Source organism: Carcharhinus amblyrhynchos, unplaced genomic scaffold, assembly GCF_965287045.1.
Source record: "Carcharhinus amblyrhynchos unplaced genomic scaffold, sCarAmb.v2.hapA scaffold_833, whole genome shotgun sequence".
Classification (NCBI taxonomy): domain Eukaryota; kingdom Metazoa; phylum Chordata; class Chondrichthyes; order Carcharhiniformes; family Carcharhinidae; genus Carcharhinus; species Carcharhinus amblyrhynchos.
This window is the reverse complement of record NW_027650573.1, coordinates 5,651-24,770: the sequence shown is the minus strand read 5'-3', so window position 1 is coordinate 24,770 and position 19,120 is coordinate 5,651. Positions and strand designations below refer to the sequence as shown.

General features: G+C 47.9%; 1 protein-coding gene across 1 annotated transcript in view; it reads right to left on the bottom strand.

Moving 5' to 3' along the window:
• LOC145340196 (cyclin-dependent kinase 12-like) overlaps positions 1-18,559 on the bottom strand; it is a gene marked incomplete at its 5' end in the record, with an annotated part of 55,410 nt that extends 36,851 nt beyond the window's left edge. The window contains 7 exons of the mRNA XM_080184625.1: positions 2,473-2,643; positions 3,506-3,645; positions 5,132-5,308; positions 8,624-9,601; positions 14,144-14,504; positions 15,906-16,412; positions 18,424-18,559. Of these exons, the coding sequence (XP_080040751.1) occupies positions 2,473-2,643; positions 3,506-3,645; positions 5,132-5,308; positions 8,624-9,601; positions 14,144-14,504; positions 15,906-16,412; positions 18,424-18,559 (2,470 nt within the window). The remainder of the gene's footprint in view (positions 1-2,472; positions 2,644-3,505; positions 3,646-5,131; positions 5,309-8,623; positions 9,602-14,143; positions 14,505-15,905; positions 16,413-18,423) is intronic.
• Between the last annotated feature and the right edge of the window lie 561 nt (positions 18,560-19,120).

Here is a 19,120-nt window from a genome sequence, read left to right as displayed (position 1 = left end):
TCAATGCAGTATTTTCTTTGCGACAGTTCAGTTAAACTGTAGTCCTCACCAAAGGTGCACATCAATATGTGACATTCAAAATGAACTTCAAGCAATTAAGATCATTCATTAGAGGCAGTTGAAACAAACAGTCTGCTAGGAAAACAATGTGATCAGGGTGTGACCAGTAAATATAAAAAGATATGGATACATCACCATGTACTGGCAAATCCACAGTAAGGGTTTGTTATAGCAGGTCCAAGTGAGTAACAACTGTTCTCAGGATAAATTGATGCAAAAATGAAGTCCCGACCATTCCTGTTCATTTCCCTTTTGAAGTAGGGTCTCTGGTCATCCATTTGATAGCATTCCACTCACATGATTACAATGGGAAATGGTTAATGTTTGAATCATTGTGTGTTTTTGCAAAGTGTCTTCAACGTCACAAATGCTTCTGTGATGAATGTTACATAATGCAGCGTACATTATTATGGAGTTTTTGTAAACTTGCCATTGAAAAAATATCTTTTTGCTGTTTCCTGTTATTCTAATATTGTTGAATTAAATAAAACTTTTGCCAGTTTATTTTAATGAATTTGAACTTTGATCTTCTTTGTCACATTACTGTTATATCAGTACTGCGAAAGTACTCATATATTCGTCTTCAAAATGATCCAATTTCCGTATACTTTGCCTTCATAAATGAGCAGCTATACTGTTGACAAGCTTCTTGCAGCCCACACGCATATGACCTGAATACTGGGCCCAGGTCCCCACAGTCACGGCCCAGAGACCAACACTGGCCATTACAACCACAGCTGCAACCTGATTACTGCCCCAACAAGTTCCACAGCATGACTCTGCAAAGATGTCAAGTAAGTGGTGAGCCCAAGTGGTCTTAAATGTAATGCATCACAAAGTGTAAAGTTTGGGGATTTGGTGAGAGTGGGAATATGGTGCAGACGGGGAAAGATTTGCTGCTTTTTATCTCCAATATGTGTGGTGGTTTACAGTACAGGAAAATATTTAACCCACTTATAATTCAAGCTAGATCACATACTGCTGAAAAGTGAGACAATTGCTCAAGTTTTTCATCTTCCCTCCTCAGGAATACCAAATCGCAAATAATCACAGCAATTTATGCCACAAAAGAAAAGGGTGCTGATTGGCTGGTAAGTGCTAGATAAAAAGTTTTAACAACATGACCTTCTTTTCAGCTATATTCAAGTTCTGCACTACCAAGCGACTGCTAGATCAAATAACAAATTTTGACTAAAATTATAAGCCAAGTTAATTAAATACATAGATGAATTAATTAAATAAATAAAACAAGGTTATACAGGAATGCCAATGCATTGGAACTGCAGTACATGGAAGATTAGGGAGAAACTGCAACACCAGACAACCACATCTACAGTACAGACTACATCGCAAGGAACTTCAGTTCAAAATTGTTGAACTGGTGTGAGTGCAGGCATTGTGGAGCATTAGGGAAGGGAAAGGTTGTTGGACACATTGATCCAAGCTGTAGAGACAGCCCTTAAGTTAAAAAATGATAAAGGTCTGGTTAGTGTTCAAGGACAGGAGAGTGCGCCTGCAATTCAAGCAGTAAGAGCACCTCAGGTGCAGTGCTGGAGGAATCTCAGCCTCAGTCAATATCCAACAGGCAAGATGTTCTTGCTACTTGCGTGGGTGAAGGCAAAATCTTCAGGTTGATGAGAAACCCTAACACAGTGTTACAGTGCAAATGGCTGTTCATGCAGGAAAAGGAATGTGTTAGTTATAGTGGACAGTATAGTCGAGAGCCTGGGCTACACAGTGGGGCTCTGTAGATTGTGTTGCTTGTGAGTTAAAGAAATCTAATCGCGGCAGGAGAAGAATTTTGAATAAGAGGAAGAAAACCAGTTGTAATCATCACAATCACAGCGACAGAATGAGGAATGAAGTTTTACTAAGGGTACTTTGAGCAGTTAGGGTTTGAATTAAAATGCATAGGTAATAATCACTGCATTGCATACTTAGAATAGGATCAAACAAATCAGTTAAAAGCATGCCTCACAGGGTGGCGTGGGAAACAGGCTTCGATTCATGGATCGCTAGTCTCAGTGTTGGGGGAAAGGGAACAGGACTGAGATAAGGAGAACTATTTTCACTCAGACCATTGTGAATCTTCAGAATCCTGTACCTCAGAGGGTTGTGGATTGTTCAGCATTCTCAAAGCTGAAATCAACAGGTTATTAGTTTGTGAAGGAATCAGGTGGTACATGTAATGTGTGAAAAAATGGGGTTAAGGTTAAGGATCAGCCGTGATTTTATTAAATGATGGGACAGGCTTGAATGGCCAGATGGCTTACGCTCCTGTTTCTTATTTTTAAATTAAAGAGTAAACAAATTTGTATTAACTGCATTGTAAATAATTGGGAAGTGAAAGTGGACACGTAACATTTTGTTTACGAGGATGAAATAACATTCACTCCTCACATTAACATCTACCTTTGTCTTTTTTGAAGTCCAGTGCATCTTGTTTGTCCGTTACAATTTCCTTCATGTTGACCACACTGGTATGATTGAGCTGACGAAGGATCTTGATTTCTCGAATGGCCGTGATCGGAAATCCCTCCTTTTCGTTATCCAGCCGTACCTTTTTAAGAGCAACCATCTCGCCTATTAGAAGAGAAAGAGTCTCCAATTTATGACAGCCAGTGACATGGGAAGAAGTCTCTACTGCTTCTGGTGGGTGCAAATGAAGAAAATTGAGTTGTCTGCAATATACAACAGCCAGCATAATGCTGTTACAGAATGCTGGTACAGCACGAGAATACTCTGCTGTTGAATGGACTACCTTTATTTAAACTTCAGTCAGCGCTTAGTACAAGTACCAACCTCATAACATTTGAAGGAGAGCAGAAAGTCAGGGGCACAAAAAGTGACTAAGCACCAACCGTCTGTTACTTCATTATGGTTATTCTTGTATTCAGTGCATCTTAATGAGGTGTGAACCAACAAGTAAGCATAGCTGTTTCTGGGGTCCAAAAGATACGGAGTGCTTAAAACGCTTTAACTAGCAACTTGAAATGGAAATGAAGGCATAAAGCCATTATGTTCTTTTGCCCAATATAAGTATTTTAAACATGGGCCTTTCAAGAATTGGGGTAACACTATATCATGGACTTAACATAGATTGAGGAGATCCATACACAAGTGCCATGGGATCAAATGGCAGTCCCAGCCAGCTCAGACAGGTGAAAGAGCTGAAAGTACAGAATGAATGTGTTCACTAGCTCACCATTTCTACAAAAGGTGATGGCAGCAGACTCAAAAACTACATTGCACAGCAGAAAAATGCAGCAGACTGCTCACAGCAGAGAGAAACAGTCAGGCATCATTAACACCAAAATGGCATTTCTCATCAAGAAAAGCGCAAAGGATCATAATCACAAACCTTAAACATCGAAACACAAATTTGAAGTACAATGTTCTGGATCTCCTGTATGTAGAAAGCACAAGTTTCTGAATCACTAATTACCTGTATCTTTATCCTTCGCCTTGTAAACTTGCCCATATGTCCCTTCACCAGTGATTCCAATGATGTCAAATTTATCCACACATCGCTTGCCCCAGTCACTCTCGGTCTCCTTTTTCTCACCATAGCGGGGACAACAGATTCTTTAAAAAATTAAGACAGGTGTCAGTGGAATAATAACTAGCCACCATCTGGATCAACAAACCGCCACTTAGCAACTGTAAGTCCAGGATTAGTTCCATTTTTTTCCAAAGCTAGTAACTCTCGGATACAGTTCCACACACACTGACTCTCACTGGGATACAGTCCCACACACACTGACTCTCACTGGGATACAGTCCCACACACACTGACTCTCACTGGGATACAGTCCCACACACACTGACTCTCACTGGGATACAGTCCCACACACACTGACTCTCACTGGGATACAGTCCCACACACACTGACTCTCACTGGGATACAGTCCCACACACACTGACTCTCACTGGGATACAGTCCCACACACACTGACTCTCACTGGGATACAGTCCCACACACACTGACTCTCACTGGGATACAGTTCCACACACACTGACTCTCACTGGGATACAGTCCCACACACACTGACTCTCACTGGGATACAGTCCCACACACACTGACTCTCACTGGGATACAGTTCCACACACACTGACTCTCACTGGGATACAGTCCCACACACACTGACTCTCACTGGGATACAGTTCCACACACACTGATTCTCACTGGGATACAGTTCCACACACACTGACTCTCACTGGGATACAGTTCCACACACACTGACTCTCACTGGGATACAGTCCCACACACACTGACTCTCACTGGGATACAGTCCCACACACACTGACTCTCACTGGGATACAGTTCCACACACACTGACTCTCACTGGGATACAGTCCCACACACACTGACTCTCACTGGGATACAGTTCCACACACACTGACTCTCACTGGGATACAGTTCCACACACACTGACTCTCACTGGGATACAGTTCCACACACACTGACTCTCACTGGGATACAGTTCCACACACACTGACTCTCACTGGGATACAGTCCCACACACACTGACTCTCACTGGGATACAGTTCCACACACACTGACTCTCACTGGGATACAGTTCCACACACACTGACTCTCACTGGGATACAGTTCCACACACACTGACTCTCACTGGGATACAGTCCCACACACACTGACTCTCACTGGGATACAGTTCCACACACACTGAATCTCTAATGCCAGACCTGTTGGGCTGCATGTGGGGCATACAGGAACTGGTGTGATAGAAATAAACTGATTTTCTGCAGTTGGGTGACTGCAACTGGTAGAAAAGGAATGACTGGTGCAACAAACATGTAGACAGTGTCTTTCACCATTCATACATCGGGTTTCTGCTATCCTGTCCTCCAATCCATTTCCAACATTGTGGTGTTCAAGGAATTTTGTAATTGCAGATCAGGCCATTTCACTGCCAGTTATGTTATTCAACATTTGAGAATGAATCTAACCCCTGGCTGCCTGATCAACAATTTAGAGACACAACCTCCAACAAACAAAGGCAGGTATGAGGCCAGGATCACTAAGATATTTATCGTCAGATATCCTTACTTGGGCCTCTTTTTAAGGACTGGTTGAGATGGAGGTGGTGTCTTCTGTTCCGGGGAATCTGGCGATGACTGATCTGTTCCAGGGAGTTCCGGCGGGAGTGGGAGGTCTGCCAGTAAATGCCTTGTTCTTTGGTCTCTGTCTTTCTTGGCAGGTTTTACAGGCTGGATTTCCTTTGGACTGAAATAGAAACAACATTACATTACCAAAAAAGGGGGTACCTAGGAATGGTTGGTGCTGGTTTATTGGTACCAGGGAAGAGGAGGCAGGGAAGGACGAGTCAGAGTACATGGTAGAATTTGTTTAATTCAAGAAAAGGTGTTTCAGTGAAGGCCTTTCACCCTCTGGACTCCTCCTACCTCACACTGGCTACAATCCTTCATTAGAGTTCATGACATTAGCTTCCATGGCAAGCTGGGTGAGTGGGCAAATGCATGGCAGATGCAGTATAATGTGGATAAATACGAGATTATCCATTTTGGTAACATAAACACGAAGACAGATTATCTGAATTGGTATAAATTGAAGGGAGTGTGCAAAAAGACCTGGGTGTCCTCATACCCCACTCACTGAAGGTAAACATGCAGGTGCAGTAGGCGGTAAAATAAGGCAAATGTTACGTTGGCCTTCATTGCGAGAAGTACAGCAGCAAGGATGTCTTGCTGCAATTATACAGGGCCTTGTTAAGACCACACGTGGAGTACTGTGTATAGTTTTGGTCTCCTTATCTATGGAAGGATGTTCTTGCTGAAATGCAGTGAGGTTTACCAGAATGATTCCTTGGGTGGGAGAAATGACACATACTGAGAGATTGAGTCTGTTAGGACTATAGCAACTGGACTTTAGGAGAACGAGAGGATCTCATAGAATCCAATAAAATTCTAACAGGCCTAGACAGGGTAGAAGCAGGGCAGATGTTCCCAATGTGGGGGTGTCCAGAACAGGGGACACATTAGAGAAACATTTTAGGGTAGAGATGGAAAGAAATTTCTTTGCCCAGAGAGGGTGAGCTTATGGAATTTGCTATCACAGAAAGCAGTTGATGTCAAAACATTTTATGTTTTCAAAAAGGAGCTAAGTTTAGCTCTTGGGGCAAAGGGGATCAAAGAGTGTGGGGCAAAGGGGATCAAAGAATATGAGGGGAAGGTGAGATCAGACTATTGTGTTGGATGCTCAGGTATGATCATAATAAAAGGTGGAGCAGGCCAAAGGGCCGAATGGCCTCCTCCTGCTCCTAGTTTCAAAGTTTCGATGTTAGGGACAGTATTTTTTAAAATGTTAATGATTGTTTGTGATCAAACTGCAACATGCCTGGAACACAGAGAAAGACATTAACTTTAATTCACTGTATAGCAAAAGGATCTCAAAAATACAGCTGAACTCAGCTTGTTATAACAATAAAGAATTCCTGGTCTGTTGCACATTACCAAGGAATGCTGCCATCTCTGCCTCCAGCCCAGCAATGCAAAGTCTCTTTCTCTGCCCCTGGTATATGCAGTCACGCCCTCTCTGCATGCGGCCCCGCCCTCTCTGCATGCACACGGTCCCGCGCTCTCTGCATGGGCTGCGCGCGGTCCCGCACTCACTGCATGTGCTGCGCACAATCCTGCGCTCTTGGCCCTTGCTGTGTGCAGTCCCGTGCTCTCTGCATGTGCTGCACACAATCCCGCGCTCTTGGCCCTTGCTGTGTGCAGTTCCGTGCTCTCTGCATGTGCTGCGCACAATCCCGCGCTCTTGGCCCGTGCTGTGCGCAGTCCCGTGCTCTCTGCATGTGCTGCGCACAATCCCGCGCTCTTGGCCCTTGCTGTGTGCAGTCCCGTGCTCTCTGCATGTGCTGCGCACAATCCCGCGCTCTTGGCCCTTGCTGTGTGCAGTCCCGTGCTCTCTGCATGTGCTGCGCACAATCCCGCGCTCTTGGCCCTTGCTGTGTGCAGTCCCGTGCTCTCTGCATGTGCTGCGCACAATCCCGCGCTCTTGGCCCTTGCTGTGTGCAGTCCTGTGCTCTCTGCATGTGCTGCGCACAATCCCGCGCTCTTGCCCTTGCTGTGTGCAGTCCCGTGCTCTCTGCATGTGCTGCGCACAATCCCGCGCTCTTGCCCTTGCTGTGCGCAGTCCCGTGCTCTCTGCATGTGCTGCGCACAATCCCGCGCTCTTGCCCTTGCTGTGTGCAGTCCCGCGCTCTCTGCATGTGCTGCGCACAATCCCGCGCTCTTGCCCTTGCTGTGTGCAGTCCCGTGCTCTCTGCATGTGCTGCGCACAATCCTACGCTCTTGGCCTGTGCTGCGTGCAATCCTTCATCTTCAGCCCATCCTGTTCGCAGTCTCTCACTCTTGGCCCTTGCTGTGCACAGCCCCACACTCTTGGCTCATGCTATGCGCATCCCCTGCCCACTGCAAAGCACAGAGCAGCTAATCAGATAATAGCTCTTCAAAATTAAATACAACTTTACACAAATAAAGGGTAACTGTGTCCCAGTGGGAACCTGGTGCATTGCAATCTTCTTTTGGGAAGTTAAATGCATCGTTTTGCTGTCTGACAGAAGTGTTTATTACAGGAAATTTCTGCTCTCTCACTCATCATGTGATTTGTTGTTGCTGTTAGCTATCTGCTCTGGGTTCATCAATTGGTTTCAGACTGCTCGTTATAAACCAACTGATCAGACCACTGGGTTGGTTCTGAGAGATGCACAACTCCTAGAAACAGATGGAGGGAAGATCAAACACCACCGAGCATTAAAACCCAGGTCTGGGTCAGAATGTACACTCCACTTTAGATACGTCAAGAGACATATTGTACTTGAGTGAGATAGCTCAAAATATATTGAGACTCTGAGGATTGATGAGCTCCCTGGGTTAACCAGATTGGAATGAAACAGCACCACTTTGGCAGTGCTGGCATCCTGGCCTTTGTGAAAATGATGAGCTGAGGAGGAGGCAGGAAAATCTCAGCCTTGCAAAAGCAGTTTCCTTTATGAAACAGGAATGAGGAGGGGCACATCATGTGAACGTCATTCCCGGATGTACGCGGGTCATTCTCAAAATATAAACATATCGATTTCCAAAACATGCACAAATCATTCTCAGAACATGTACATATTATCCCCAGATGCATACAGATCATTCCCAAAATCTGCACAGGTCATTACCAGAATGTATACAGGTCACCAGGCATGTGCACTGATCATTCTCAGAGTGCGTACAGATCTTTCCCAGAACGTGTACAGACTATTCCCAGAACACACACACATCAATCCCAGAGCACGTATGAATTATTTCAATGTATACAGATCTCTCCCAGAGTGTGTGTAGATCATTCAGAGGGTGTACATATCAGCTTGAAGCTTTTCCAGACAATAACGCATTTGTATTTGTGACAGGCACTAAGGAAAAGGAACTGAGGCCTATTCCAGGATGACAATTTGCAACATTTTTCAGAATGAGCCCGACTTCCTGATCTGCTACTGCAATATCGTTCAATCTGACACAAATTTCTTACCTTTCTATATCATCTTCGCCAGGAAGGAGAGGCGGCAATGGCAGCGGCGGCAATGTTGAAGTCAGTAAGGGCATAACTGAGTTCAGCATGGGTGGCATGGGGAGCACACTGCCCAACACTGTGGTCCGCGATGGTTGTTGCTGAGAAATGGGTGTTGGGTGGGTCAAAACTGGTACAGGAGCCAACGCAGGTACAGGTATAGATGCTGGTGGCAATGGTAATGACAAAGCTGCTGGGAGCTGCACTGTGGTTATTGGTGATGGTGCTTCAGTCAGAATCTCTGACAGAGGCTGGTTCAGAGTCACTTGTGGTAGGGGGGGAGGTGGAAGAACGGGTGCTGGGGGCAGTGTTACCGGGGGAGATGTCGGAGGTAATGGTGGTGGAGCGGAACCTGAAGGAGGAAGTGGAGGTTTTTCCAGATCACTTTCATTTGGTAATGGCGGCACAGTCTTCTCCTTTGGTGTTCCCAACTCATATCTCACCACCGGTGATTTGGATTCTTTTACCAACGATGCCAACGGGGAGACTACAGGGCTATCCACCAATATTTCACTGTTTATTTTTAGCTCTGGAATCACCTCTTCTGAAACATCTTCCTCCATCTTCACAGTCATTGTGTTGGAAATTTCAATGGGTGAAAGTGGCTTCTCATTCTTTACTATTTTAGTCAATTTCTTCACATCTTTCAGTGCTGCCACAGAGGGTGTGCTGCTGGAACCAGCACTGACAGCACTTGTTTTAGAAATGCTCCCAGCCAAAGCTTTCGGCTCTTTTGAGTCTTTTGCGCTGGACTTTGCAGCCACGGCAGCTCTTGCCCTTTTGGTTTTGCTCAGCTCAGCACCAAGACTTGATTTGAGGGTAAACCGGCTTGGTGAAATACTTGAATGCCGACTTCGTGAACGGGATTGCCTGTGCTTACTGCGTGACCGTGAGTGCCTTGAATACCCCGGACTCCGGCTCCTCGATTTTACTGACCTCCTGTGGAGAGAAACATACTCAATCAAAACACAAATAATTGAGGTTATCCCCACAACAATATGTCAAATAACAAGCAGGGGCTGAAAAACAGTTGCACGAGGACACAATCTTCAACAGATTAACAGAGAGTGTACACATTCTGCCATCCTAATGCAATTCTAGACCAATCCAGATGGTCCATTTTCACAAACACTCCCCTGGACAGTCAACTTGAACACATGCTGCAACACTAACACAACACAAATACACTGAAATCATTTAGAACCCTGGCCAATACATCCCATTGGCCGCTTGCCCTCACTTATACACCTCAGGAGACGTGTTACTGCATCTGAGGGTCAAAGAGAGTGGGTATGAGAAACAGCACACGCTGTGTCATCCCAATCCTGTCCAACAGGCTAAGCCGAGTGATTTGTTACCTCCTGAGTGTCTTGGGCACTTTTAACTCTGCAGCCTCACATTTGATCACCTGCCTGTATTCATCTTTATAAATTGTAGTTTGTGATTTCACCAGATATCCATCCAGTTCCTTCTCAGAAAAAAAAATTCTGTGTTACCACTGACTGGTATGAACATACGAGAGGGTTGCAGCAGCAAGCAGGCGCGGAGCGGAAAGCCGGCACATGACAGCAAATTCAGGGCTCAGATGTGAGCCATCAACAATTCCTGGTCAGCTGAGAAGGAGATTGCACTTGGATTCGTGCCCTTCTCATTTAACCACAACAGAATTTTAAGAGTAAACTGTATTTCAACGTGAGTGACAAGGAGCAGGTTCTCAGAATGGAGTGCTAAGTGTAACTGTTTGAATGGCCTATGAACAGGGAAAAGCACAGCCACTCAATGGGGCTGCAAGGCTTCAGAAAGCTGAGAAGAAATTAAAAATGCGCATTTATAAAGTACCTTTAACGTCGCGTAATGTTGCAACATACTTTGCAGAACATCAAAGAAAATTTCACTCTAAGCCAAAGAAGGGACAGGTGAATCCATGGAGAGGTTGAGCCGAACAGCACAGACACCTTTAAGAGAATGTTAAGTATGCACATAAAGGAATAGGATATAAAATCAGAGAATGGTAGAGCTTTGCAGCACAGAAAGAGTCCCTTTCGCCCATCATCTGTATGCTGGCCATCAGACACCTGTCTATTCTAATCCCATTTTCCAGCACTTGGTCCGTAGCCTTGTGTGCTGTGGTGTTTCAAGTGCTCATCTAAATGCTTCTTAAATGTTGAGGGTTTCTGCCTCCACCAGCCTCTCAAGTAGAGTCCCAGGTTCCCACCAAAAGGTTTCCTCAAATCCCCTGCTCCTTATTTTAAATCTACGCCCCCTGGTTACTGACCCCTCCTCTAACAGGAAACGTTTCTTCCGATCTACAACATTTATATCACTCATAATTTTGTACACCTTGATGGAATTCCCCTTCAGTCTTTTCTGCTCCAAGGAAAACAACCCCAGCCTAACCAGTCTCTCTCCATAGCGGGAACATTTCAAACTTGGCAACATCCTGGTGAATCTCCTCTGCACCCCCTCTAGTGAAATCAATAAAAGCAAGTATCACACATGCCTTCTTCATGACCTTATCTACCTGTCCTGCTACCATCAGGAATAAGAACATCGAGTAGGCCATCTGGCCCCTCAAGCCTGCTCCGCCATTCAATAAGATCATGGCTAGTTTTTTCAAGGACTCAGTTCCATTTACCCGCCCACTCACCATAATCCTTAATTCCTTTACTGTTGAAAAATTTATCCATCCTTGCCTTAAAAACATTCAATGAGGGAGCCTCAACTGCTTCACTGGGCAGGGAATTCCACAGATTCACAACCCTTTGTGTGAAGAAGTTCCTCCTCAACTCAGTCCTAAATGTGCTTCCCCTTATTTTGAGGCTATGCCCCCTAGTTCTAATTTCACCCGCCAGTGGAAACAACTTCTCTGTTTCTATCTTATCTATTCCCTTCATAATCTTGTATGTACCTATAAGATTCCTGCCTCATACATCTAAATTCCAATGAGTATAGTCCCAGTCTGCTCAGTCTCTCCTCACAAGCCAACCCTCTCAACTCCAGAATCAACCTAGTGAATCTCCCCTGCACCCCCTCCAGTGCCAGTATATCCTTTCTCAAGTAAGGAGATCAAAACTGTACACAGTACTCCAGGTGTGGCCTCAACAGTACCTTATACAGCTGCAACATAAGCTCCCCGTTTTTAAACTCCATGCCTCTATCAATGAATGTCAAAATTCCATTTGGTGGCACAGTGGCAGAGTGGTTAGCATTGCTGCCTCACAGCGGCAGGAACCGAGGTTTTATTCCCAGCTTGGGTCACTATAAGTGCGGAGTCTGCACATTCTCCCCACATCTGCGTGGCTTTCCTCCAGGTGCTCCAGTTTCCTCCGACAGTCCGAAAGACATGGTGGTTAGGTGCACTGGCCACGCTAAATTCTCCCTCAATGTATCCAAACAGATGCTGGAGTGTAGTGACTAGGGGATTTTCACAATAACTTCATTGCATTGTTAATATAAGCCTACTTGTGACACAAATAAATAAACTTTAATTATCTGCTGCACCTGCAAACCAACTTTTTGTGATTAATGCATAATCTTTAAACATGCACCCAAAGCTCCCTCTGGTTCTCTGTCCTAGATCCTAGCAGTCATTGTAAATTCCCTTGCCTTGTTAGTCCTCCCAAATGCACCACCTCACTCTTTTCAGAATGAAATTCTATTTGCAACTGTTCTGCCCTGCTGACCAGCCCATCTATGTCATCCTGTAATGTGAGGCTTTCCTCCTCGCTATTTACCACACCACCAATTTCCATGTTCTGTGAGCTTACTAATCATACCTGCCACATTTTTTATCTTGATAAGGTGAGATGAAGGTGTGGAGCTCAAGCACCAAGATGGATGGATGGACCAAATGGCCTGTATGTGTGCTGTAGATTCTTTGGAATGAATTTTAAGGAGCACTTGAAAGGAGAAAGAGTAGTGATGTGGAGAGATTTAGGGAGGGGATTCCAGAACCTAAAGTGGACACGATGGGTGTACAGCAAGGTAAATGGAATAGTGCTGTTTATTGCAAGGGGGGTATAAAAGTAGAGATGTTTTGTCACAGTTGAACATGAACAAGAGTCAAACTCCAGAGTTGAGGCGAGAGACAAGCCTTGGCATCGGCTTAGCATTTGACTGGAAGTGGCAAGCAGGAACCGTGGCAAAACTGGAGTCAGCGGGAATCGGGGGAAAACTCTCTGCTGGTTGGAATCACACCTGGCACAAAGGAAAATGGTTGTTGGATGTCAGTCAGCTCAGTTCCATGACTTTGCTGCAGGAGTTCCCCATGGGATTACCACTGACCAGAAACTGAACTGGGACCAGCCATATAAATACTGTGGCTACAAGTGCAGTTCAGAGACTGGGAATTCTGCAAGATTAACTCACTTCCTAAGTTCCCCCCAAAAGCCATTCACCATTCACAAGGCACGAGTCAGGAATGTAATGCAATATTGTCCACTGGATGAGCACAACTCCAACAACACTGAAGAACTCACGATGCAGGAGGAAGCAGCCAGCTCAATTGGCACCATATTAATAAACATTCACTCCCTCTACCACCAACTCACAGTGGCTGCTGCGTGTATCATCTACAAGATGCAGTGCAGGAACTTATCAATGTTCCTTAGGTCAGTGGTTCCCAACCTTTTATATGTTACAGCCACTTCTATGCAGTTTAAGACACACCTATTTTCTCTGAACTGCCTTCTGGCAAAAGACTTTCTAAGGTGATTGTCAGTGTGCATTTTCTGTCAGAGAGAACAGTGATGCGGGCGGAAAGTCTGTGTTTCCATCTTAACTGTGCATGTGTGGGTGCCAAAAATCTGATTTCCACCATAAAAAGGCTGAGCTTCCACATCTGGAGTACCACTGCCTCAGATGGAAAAATGAAGGATGAGAAAAACCCTGCAACATAATGAAGAAAGAGAAGAAAGCTGCAGTGCAGAACAAAAGCACATTCTCATCTCATATCGAGGCACCAGCTAAACATAACTATAGATACAAGTTATTGGCCTGGTTTCAATATTGTGATTTTCAGAATAGCACATGCTATTTTGTACATCTCACTTTCTGTGAGGGTACACGGGGCCCTCGACTTCTCACTTTCTGTGAGGGTACACGGGGCCCTCGACTTCTCACTTTCTGTGCGGGTACACGAGGCCCTTGTCTTCTCACTTTCTGTGCAGGTACACGAGGCCCTTGTCTTCTCGCTTTCTGTGCGGGTACACGGGGCCCTTGTCTTCTCGCTTTCTGTGCGGGTACACGGGGCCCTTGTCTTCTCGCTTTCTGTGCGGGTACACGGGGCCCTTGTCTTCTCACTTTCTGTGAGGGTACACAGGGCCCTTGTCTTCTCGCTTTCTGTGCGGGTACACAGGGCCCTCGACTTCTCGCTTTCTGTGAGGGTACACGGGGTCCTTGTCTTCTCGCTTTCTGTGAGGGTACACGGGGCCCTTGTTTTCTCACTTTCTGTGAGGGTACACGGGGCCCTTGTCTTCTCACTTTGTGAGGGTACACGGGGCCCTTGTCTTCTCACTTTCTGTGAGGGTACACGGGGCCCTTGTCTTCTCACTTTCTGTGAGGGTACACGGGGCCCTTGTCTTCTCACTTTCTGTGAGAGTACACGAGGCCCTTGTCTTCTCGCTTTCTGTGAGGGTACACGGGGCCCTTGTCTTCTCACTTTCTGTGAGAGTACACGAGGCCCTTGTCTTCTCGCTTTCTGTGCGGGTACACAGGGCCCTTGTCTTCTCACTTTCTGTGAGAGTACACGAGGCCCTTGTCTTCTCGCTTTCTGTGCGGGTACACAGGGCCCTTGTCTTCTCGCTTTCTGTGCGGGTACACGAGGCCCTTGTCTTCTCGCTTTCTGTGAGGGTACACGGGGCCCTTGTCTTCTCACTTTCTGTGAGGGTACACAGGGCCCTTGTCTTCTCGCTTTCTGTGAGAGTACACGAGGCCCTTGTCTTCTCGCTTTCTGTGAGGGTACACGGGGCCCTTGTCTTCTCACTTTCTGTGAGGGTACACGGGGCCCTTGTCTTCTCGCTTTCTGTGAGAGTACACGAGGCCCTTGTCTTCTCGCTTTCTGTGAGGGTACACGGGGCCCTTGTCTTCTCGCTTTCTGTGAGGGTACACGGGGCCCTTGTCTTCTCGCTTTCTGTGAGAGTACACGAGGCCCTTGTCTTCTCGCTTTCTGTGAGAGTACACGGGGCCCTTGTCTTCTCGCTTTCTGTGAGGGTACACGAGGCCCTTGTCTTCTCACTTTCTCTGAGAGTACACGGGGCCCTTGTCTTCTCGCTTTCTGTGAGAGTACACGAGGCCCTTGTCTTCTCGCTTTCTGTGCGGGTACACAGGGCCCTTGTCTTCTCGCTTTCTGTGAGGGTACACGAGGCCCTTGTCTTCTCACTTTCTCTGAGAGTACACGGGGCCCTTGTCTTCTCGCTTTCTGTGAGAGTACACGAGGCCCTTGTCTTCTCGCTTTCTGTGAGGGTACACGGGGCCCTTGTCTTCTCACTTTCTGTGAGGGTACACGGGGCCCTTGTCTTCTCGCTTTCTGTGAGGGTACACGGGGCCCTTGTCTTCTCGCTTTCTGTGAGGGTACACGGGGCCCTTGTCTTCTCGCTTTCTGTGCGGGTACACGGGGCCCTTGTCTTCTCGCTTTCTGTGAGGGTACACGGGGCCCTTGTCTTCTCACTTTCTCTGAGAGTACACGGGGCCCTTGTCTTCTCGCTTTCTGTGAGAGTACACGAGGATCTTGTCTTCTCGCTTTCTGTGAGGGTACACGGGGCCCTTGTCTTCTCGCTTTCTGTGAGAGTACACGAGGATCTTGTCTTCTCGCTTTCTGTGAGGGTACACGGGGCCCTTGTCTTCTCGCTTTCTGTGAGAGTACACGAGGATCTTGTCTTCTCGCTTTCTGTGAGGGTACACGGGGCCCTTGTCTTCTCGCTTTCTGTGAGAGTACACGAGGCCCTTGTCTTCTCGCTTTCTGTGAGGGTACACGGGGCCCTTGTCTTCTCACTTTCTGTGAGGGTACACGGGGCCCTTGTCTTCTCGCTTTCTGTGAGAGTACACGGGGCCCTTGTCTTCTCGCTTTCTGTGAGAGTACACGGGGCCCTTGTCTTCTCGCTTTCTGTGAGAGTACACGGGGCCCTTGTCTTCTCGCTTTCTGTGAGGGTACACGGGGCCCTTGTCTTCTCGCTTTCTGTGAGGGTACACGGGGCCCTTGTCTTCTCGCTTTCTGTGAGAGTACACGGGGCCCTTGTCTTCTCACTTTCTGTGCGGGTACACGAGGCCCTTGTCTTCTCGCTTTCTGTGCGGGTACACGAGGCCCTTGTCTTCTCGCTTTCTGTGCGGGTACACAGGGCCCTCGACTTCTCGCTTTCTGTGAGGGTACACGAGGCCCTTGTCTTCTCACTTTCTGTGAGGGTACACGGGGCCCTTGTCTTCTCACTTTCTGTGAGGGTACACGGGGCCCTTGTCTTCTCGCTTTCTGTGCGGGTACACAGGGCCCTCGACTTCTCGCTTTCTGTGAGGGTACACGAGGCCCTTGTCTTCTCACTTTCTGTGCAGGTACACGGGGCCCTTGCCTTCTCACTTTCTCTGAGAGTACACAGGGCCCTTGTCTTCTCACTTTCTGTGAGGGTACACAGGGCCGTCGACTTCTCGCTTTCTGTGAGGGTACACAGGGCCCTCGACTTCTCACTTTCTGTGAGGGTACACGGGGCCCTCGACTTCTCGCTTTCTGTGAGGGTACACGAGGCCCTTGTCTTCTCGCTTTCTGTGAGGGTACACAGGGCCCTTGTCTTCTCACTTTCTGTGCGGGTACACGGGGCCCTTGTCTTCTCACTTTCTGTGCGGGTACACGGGGCCCTTGTCTTCTCACTTTCTGTGAGGGTACACGGGGCCCTCGACTTCTCGCTTTCTGTGAGGGTACACGAGGCCCTTGTCTTCTCGCTTTCTGTGAGGGTACACAGGGCCCTTGTCTTCTCACTTTCTGTGCGGGTACACGGGGCCCTTGTCTTCTCACTTTCTGTGCGGGTACACGGGGCCCTTGTCTTCTCGCTTTCTGTGAGGGTACACGGGGCCCTTGTCTTCTCGCTTTCTGTGAGGGTACACGGGGCCCTTGTCTTCTCACTTTCTGTGAGGGTACACGGGGCCCTTGTCTTCTCGCTTTCTGTGAGGGTACACAGGGCCCTTGTCTTCTCGCTTTCTGTGCGGGTACACGGGGCCCTTGTCTTCTCGCTTTCTGTGCGGGTACACGGGGCCCTTGTCTTCTCGCATTCTGTGAGGGTACACAGGGCCCTTGGCTTCTCACTTTCTGTGAGGGTACACAGGGCCCTTGGCTTCTCACTTTCTGTGAGGGTACACAGGGCCCTTGGCTTCTCACTTTCTGTGCGGGTACACAGGGCCCTTGTCTTCTCGCTTTCTGTGAGGGTACACGAGGCCCTTGTCTTCTCGCTTTCTGTGAGGGTACACAGGCCCTTGTCTTCTCGCTTTCTGTGAGAGTACACGGGGCCCTTGTCTTCTCACTTTCTGTGAGGGTACACAGGCCCTTGTCTTCTCGCTTTCTGTGAGAGTACACAGGGCCCTTGTCTTCTCACTTTCTGTGAGGGTACACGGGGCCCTCGACTTCTCGCTTTCTGTGAGGGTACACAGGGCCCTTGTCTTCTCACTTTCTGTGCGGGTACACGGGGCCCTTGTCTTCTCGCTTTCTGTGAGAGTACACGGGGCCCTTGTCTTCTCGCTTTCTGTGAGGGTACACGGGGCCCTTGTCTTCTCGCTTTCTGTGAGGGTACACAGGGCCCTCGACTTCTCGCTTTCTGTGAGGGTACACGGGGCCCTCGACTTCTCGCTTTCTGTGAGGGTACACGGGGCCCTTGTCTTCTCGCTTTCTGTGAGGGTACACGGGGCCCTTGTCTTCTCGCTTTCTGTGAGAGTACACGGGGCCCTTGTCTTCTCGCTTTCTGTGAGGGTACACGGGGCCCTTGTCTTCTCGCTTTCTGTGAGAGTACACGGGGCCCTTGTCTTCTCACTTTCTGTGCGGGTACACGAGGCCCTTGTCTTCTCGCTTTCTGTGCGGGTACACGAGGCCCTTGTCTTCTCGCTTTCTGTGCGGGTACACGGGGCCCTTGTCTTCTCGCTTTCTGTGAGGGTACACGGGGCCCTCGACTTCTCGCTTTCTGTGAGGGTACACGGGGCCCTTGTCTTCTCGCTTTCTGTGAGGGTACACGGGGCCCTTGTCTTCTCGCTTTCTGTGAGGGTACACGGGGCCCTTGTCTTCTCGCTTTCTGTGAGGGTACACGGGGCCCTCGACTTCTCGCTTTCTGTGAGGGTACACGGGGCCCTTGTCTTCTCGCTTTCTGTGAGGGTACACGGGGCCCTTGTCTTCTCGCTTTCTGTGAGGGTACACGGGGCCCTTGTCTTCTCGCTTTCTGTGAGGGTACACGGGGCCCTTGTCTTCTCGCTTTCTGTGAGGGTACACGGGGCCCTCGACTTCTCGCTTTCTGTGAGGGTACACGGGGCCCTTGTCTTCTCGCTTTCTGTGAGGGTACACGGGGCCCTTGTCTTCTCGCTTTCTGTGAGGGTACACGGGGCCCTCGACTTCTCGCTTTCTGTGAGGGTACACGGGGCCCTCGACTTCTCGCTTTCTGTGAGGGTACACGGGGCCCTTGTCTTCTTGCTTTCTGTGAGGGTACACGGGGCCCTTGTCTTCTCGCTTTCTGTGAGAGCACACGGGGCCCTTGTCTTCTCGCTTTCTGTGAGGGTACACGGGGCCCTTGTCTTCTCACTTTCTGTGAGGGTACACGGGGCCCTCGACTTCTCGCTTTCTGTGAGGGTACACGGGGCCCTCGACTTCTCGCTTTCTGTGAGGGTACACGGGGCCCTGGTCTTCAGCTCCAGGTCCCGTTGATCACACGCATGGCTCTGACCAACATTGAGAAATCGAAACCATGCACGCACAGGAGGCCTGAGGGTCATCAGCTTTCGCAGATGCTGATCACAGGGCTGAAGACAAAGGTTGCCTTTAGTTTAATTGCCTGAATTTTTAATCATTTTGAATTTTTCTTCCTGGCACATTTGGCGTGTCTTCACAGCACACTGGTTGGGAATTACTGCCTCAGACTGCACTTTCCAAACCCACAACTACTACTATCTATAAGAATTAGGGCAGCAGATACATAGGAGCACCACCTGCAAGTTCCCCTACAAACCACTCACCATCTACTTGAACCACTTGAAACTGCATCATTTCGTCTCTGTCACTAGGTCAAAATACCGGAACTTTCTTCCTAACAGCACAATGGGTATATCTACGTTTCATGGAATGCAACAGTTCAAGAAGGCAGCTCACCACTACCTTCTGAAGAAAAATTAGGGATGGACAATAAATGCTAGTCTAGCCAGCAATGCCCACATCCCATAAATGAATAAGAAAAAAGTTGTACGGAGCATTGGTGAGAACACATCTTGAAAACTGTGCACAGT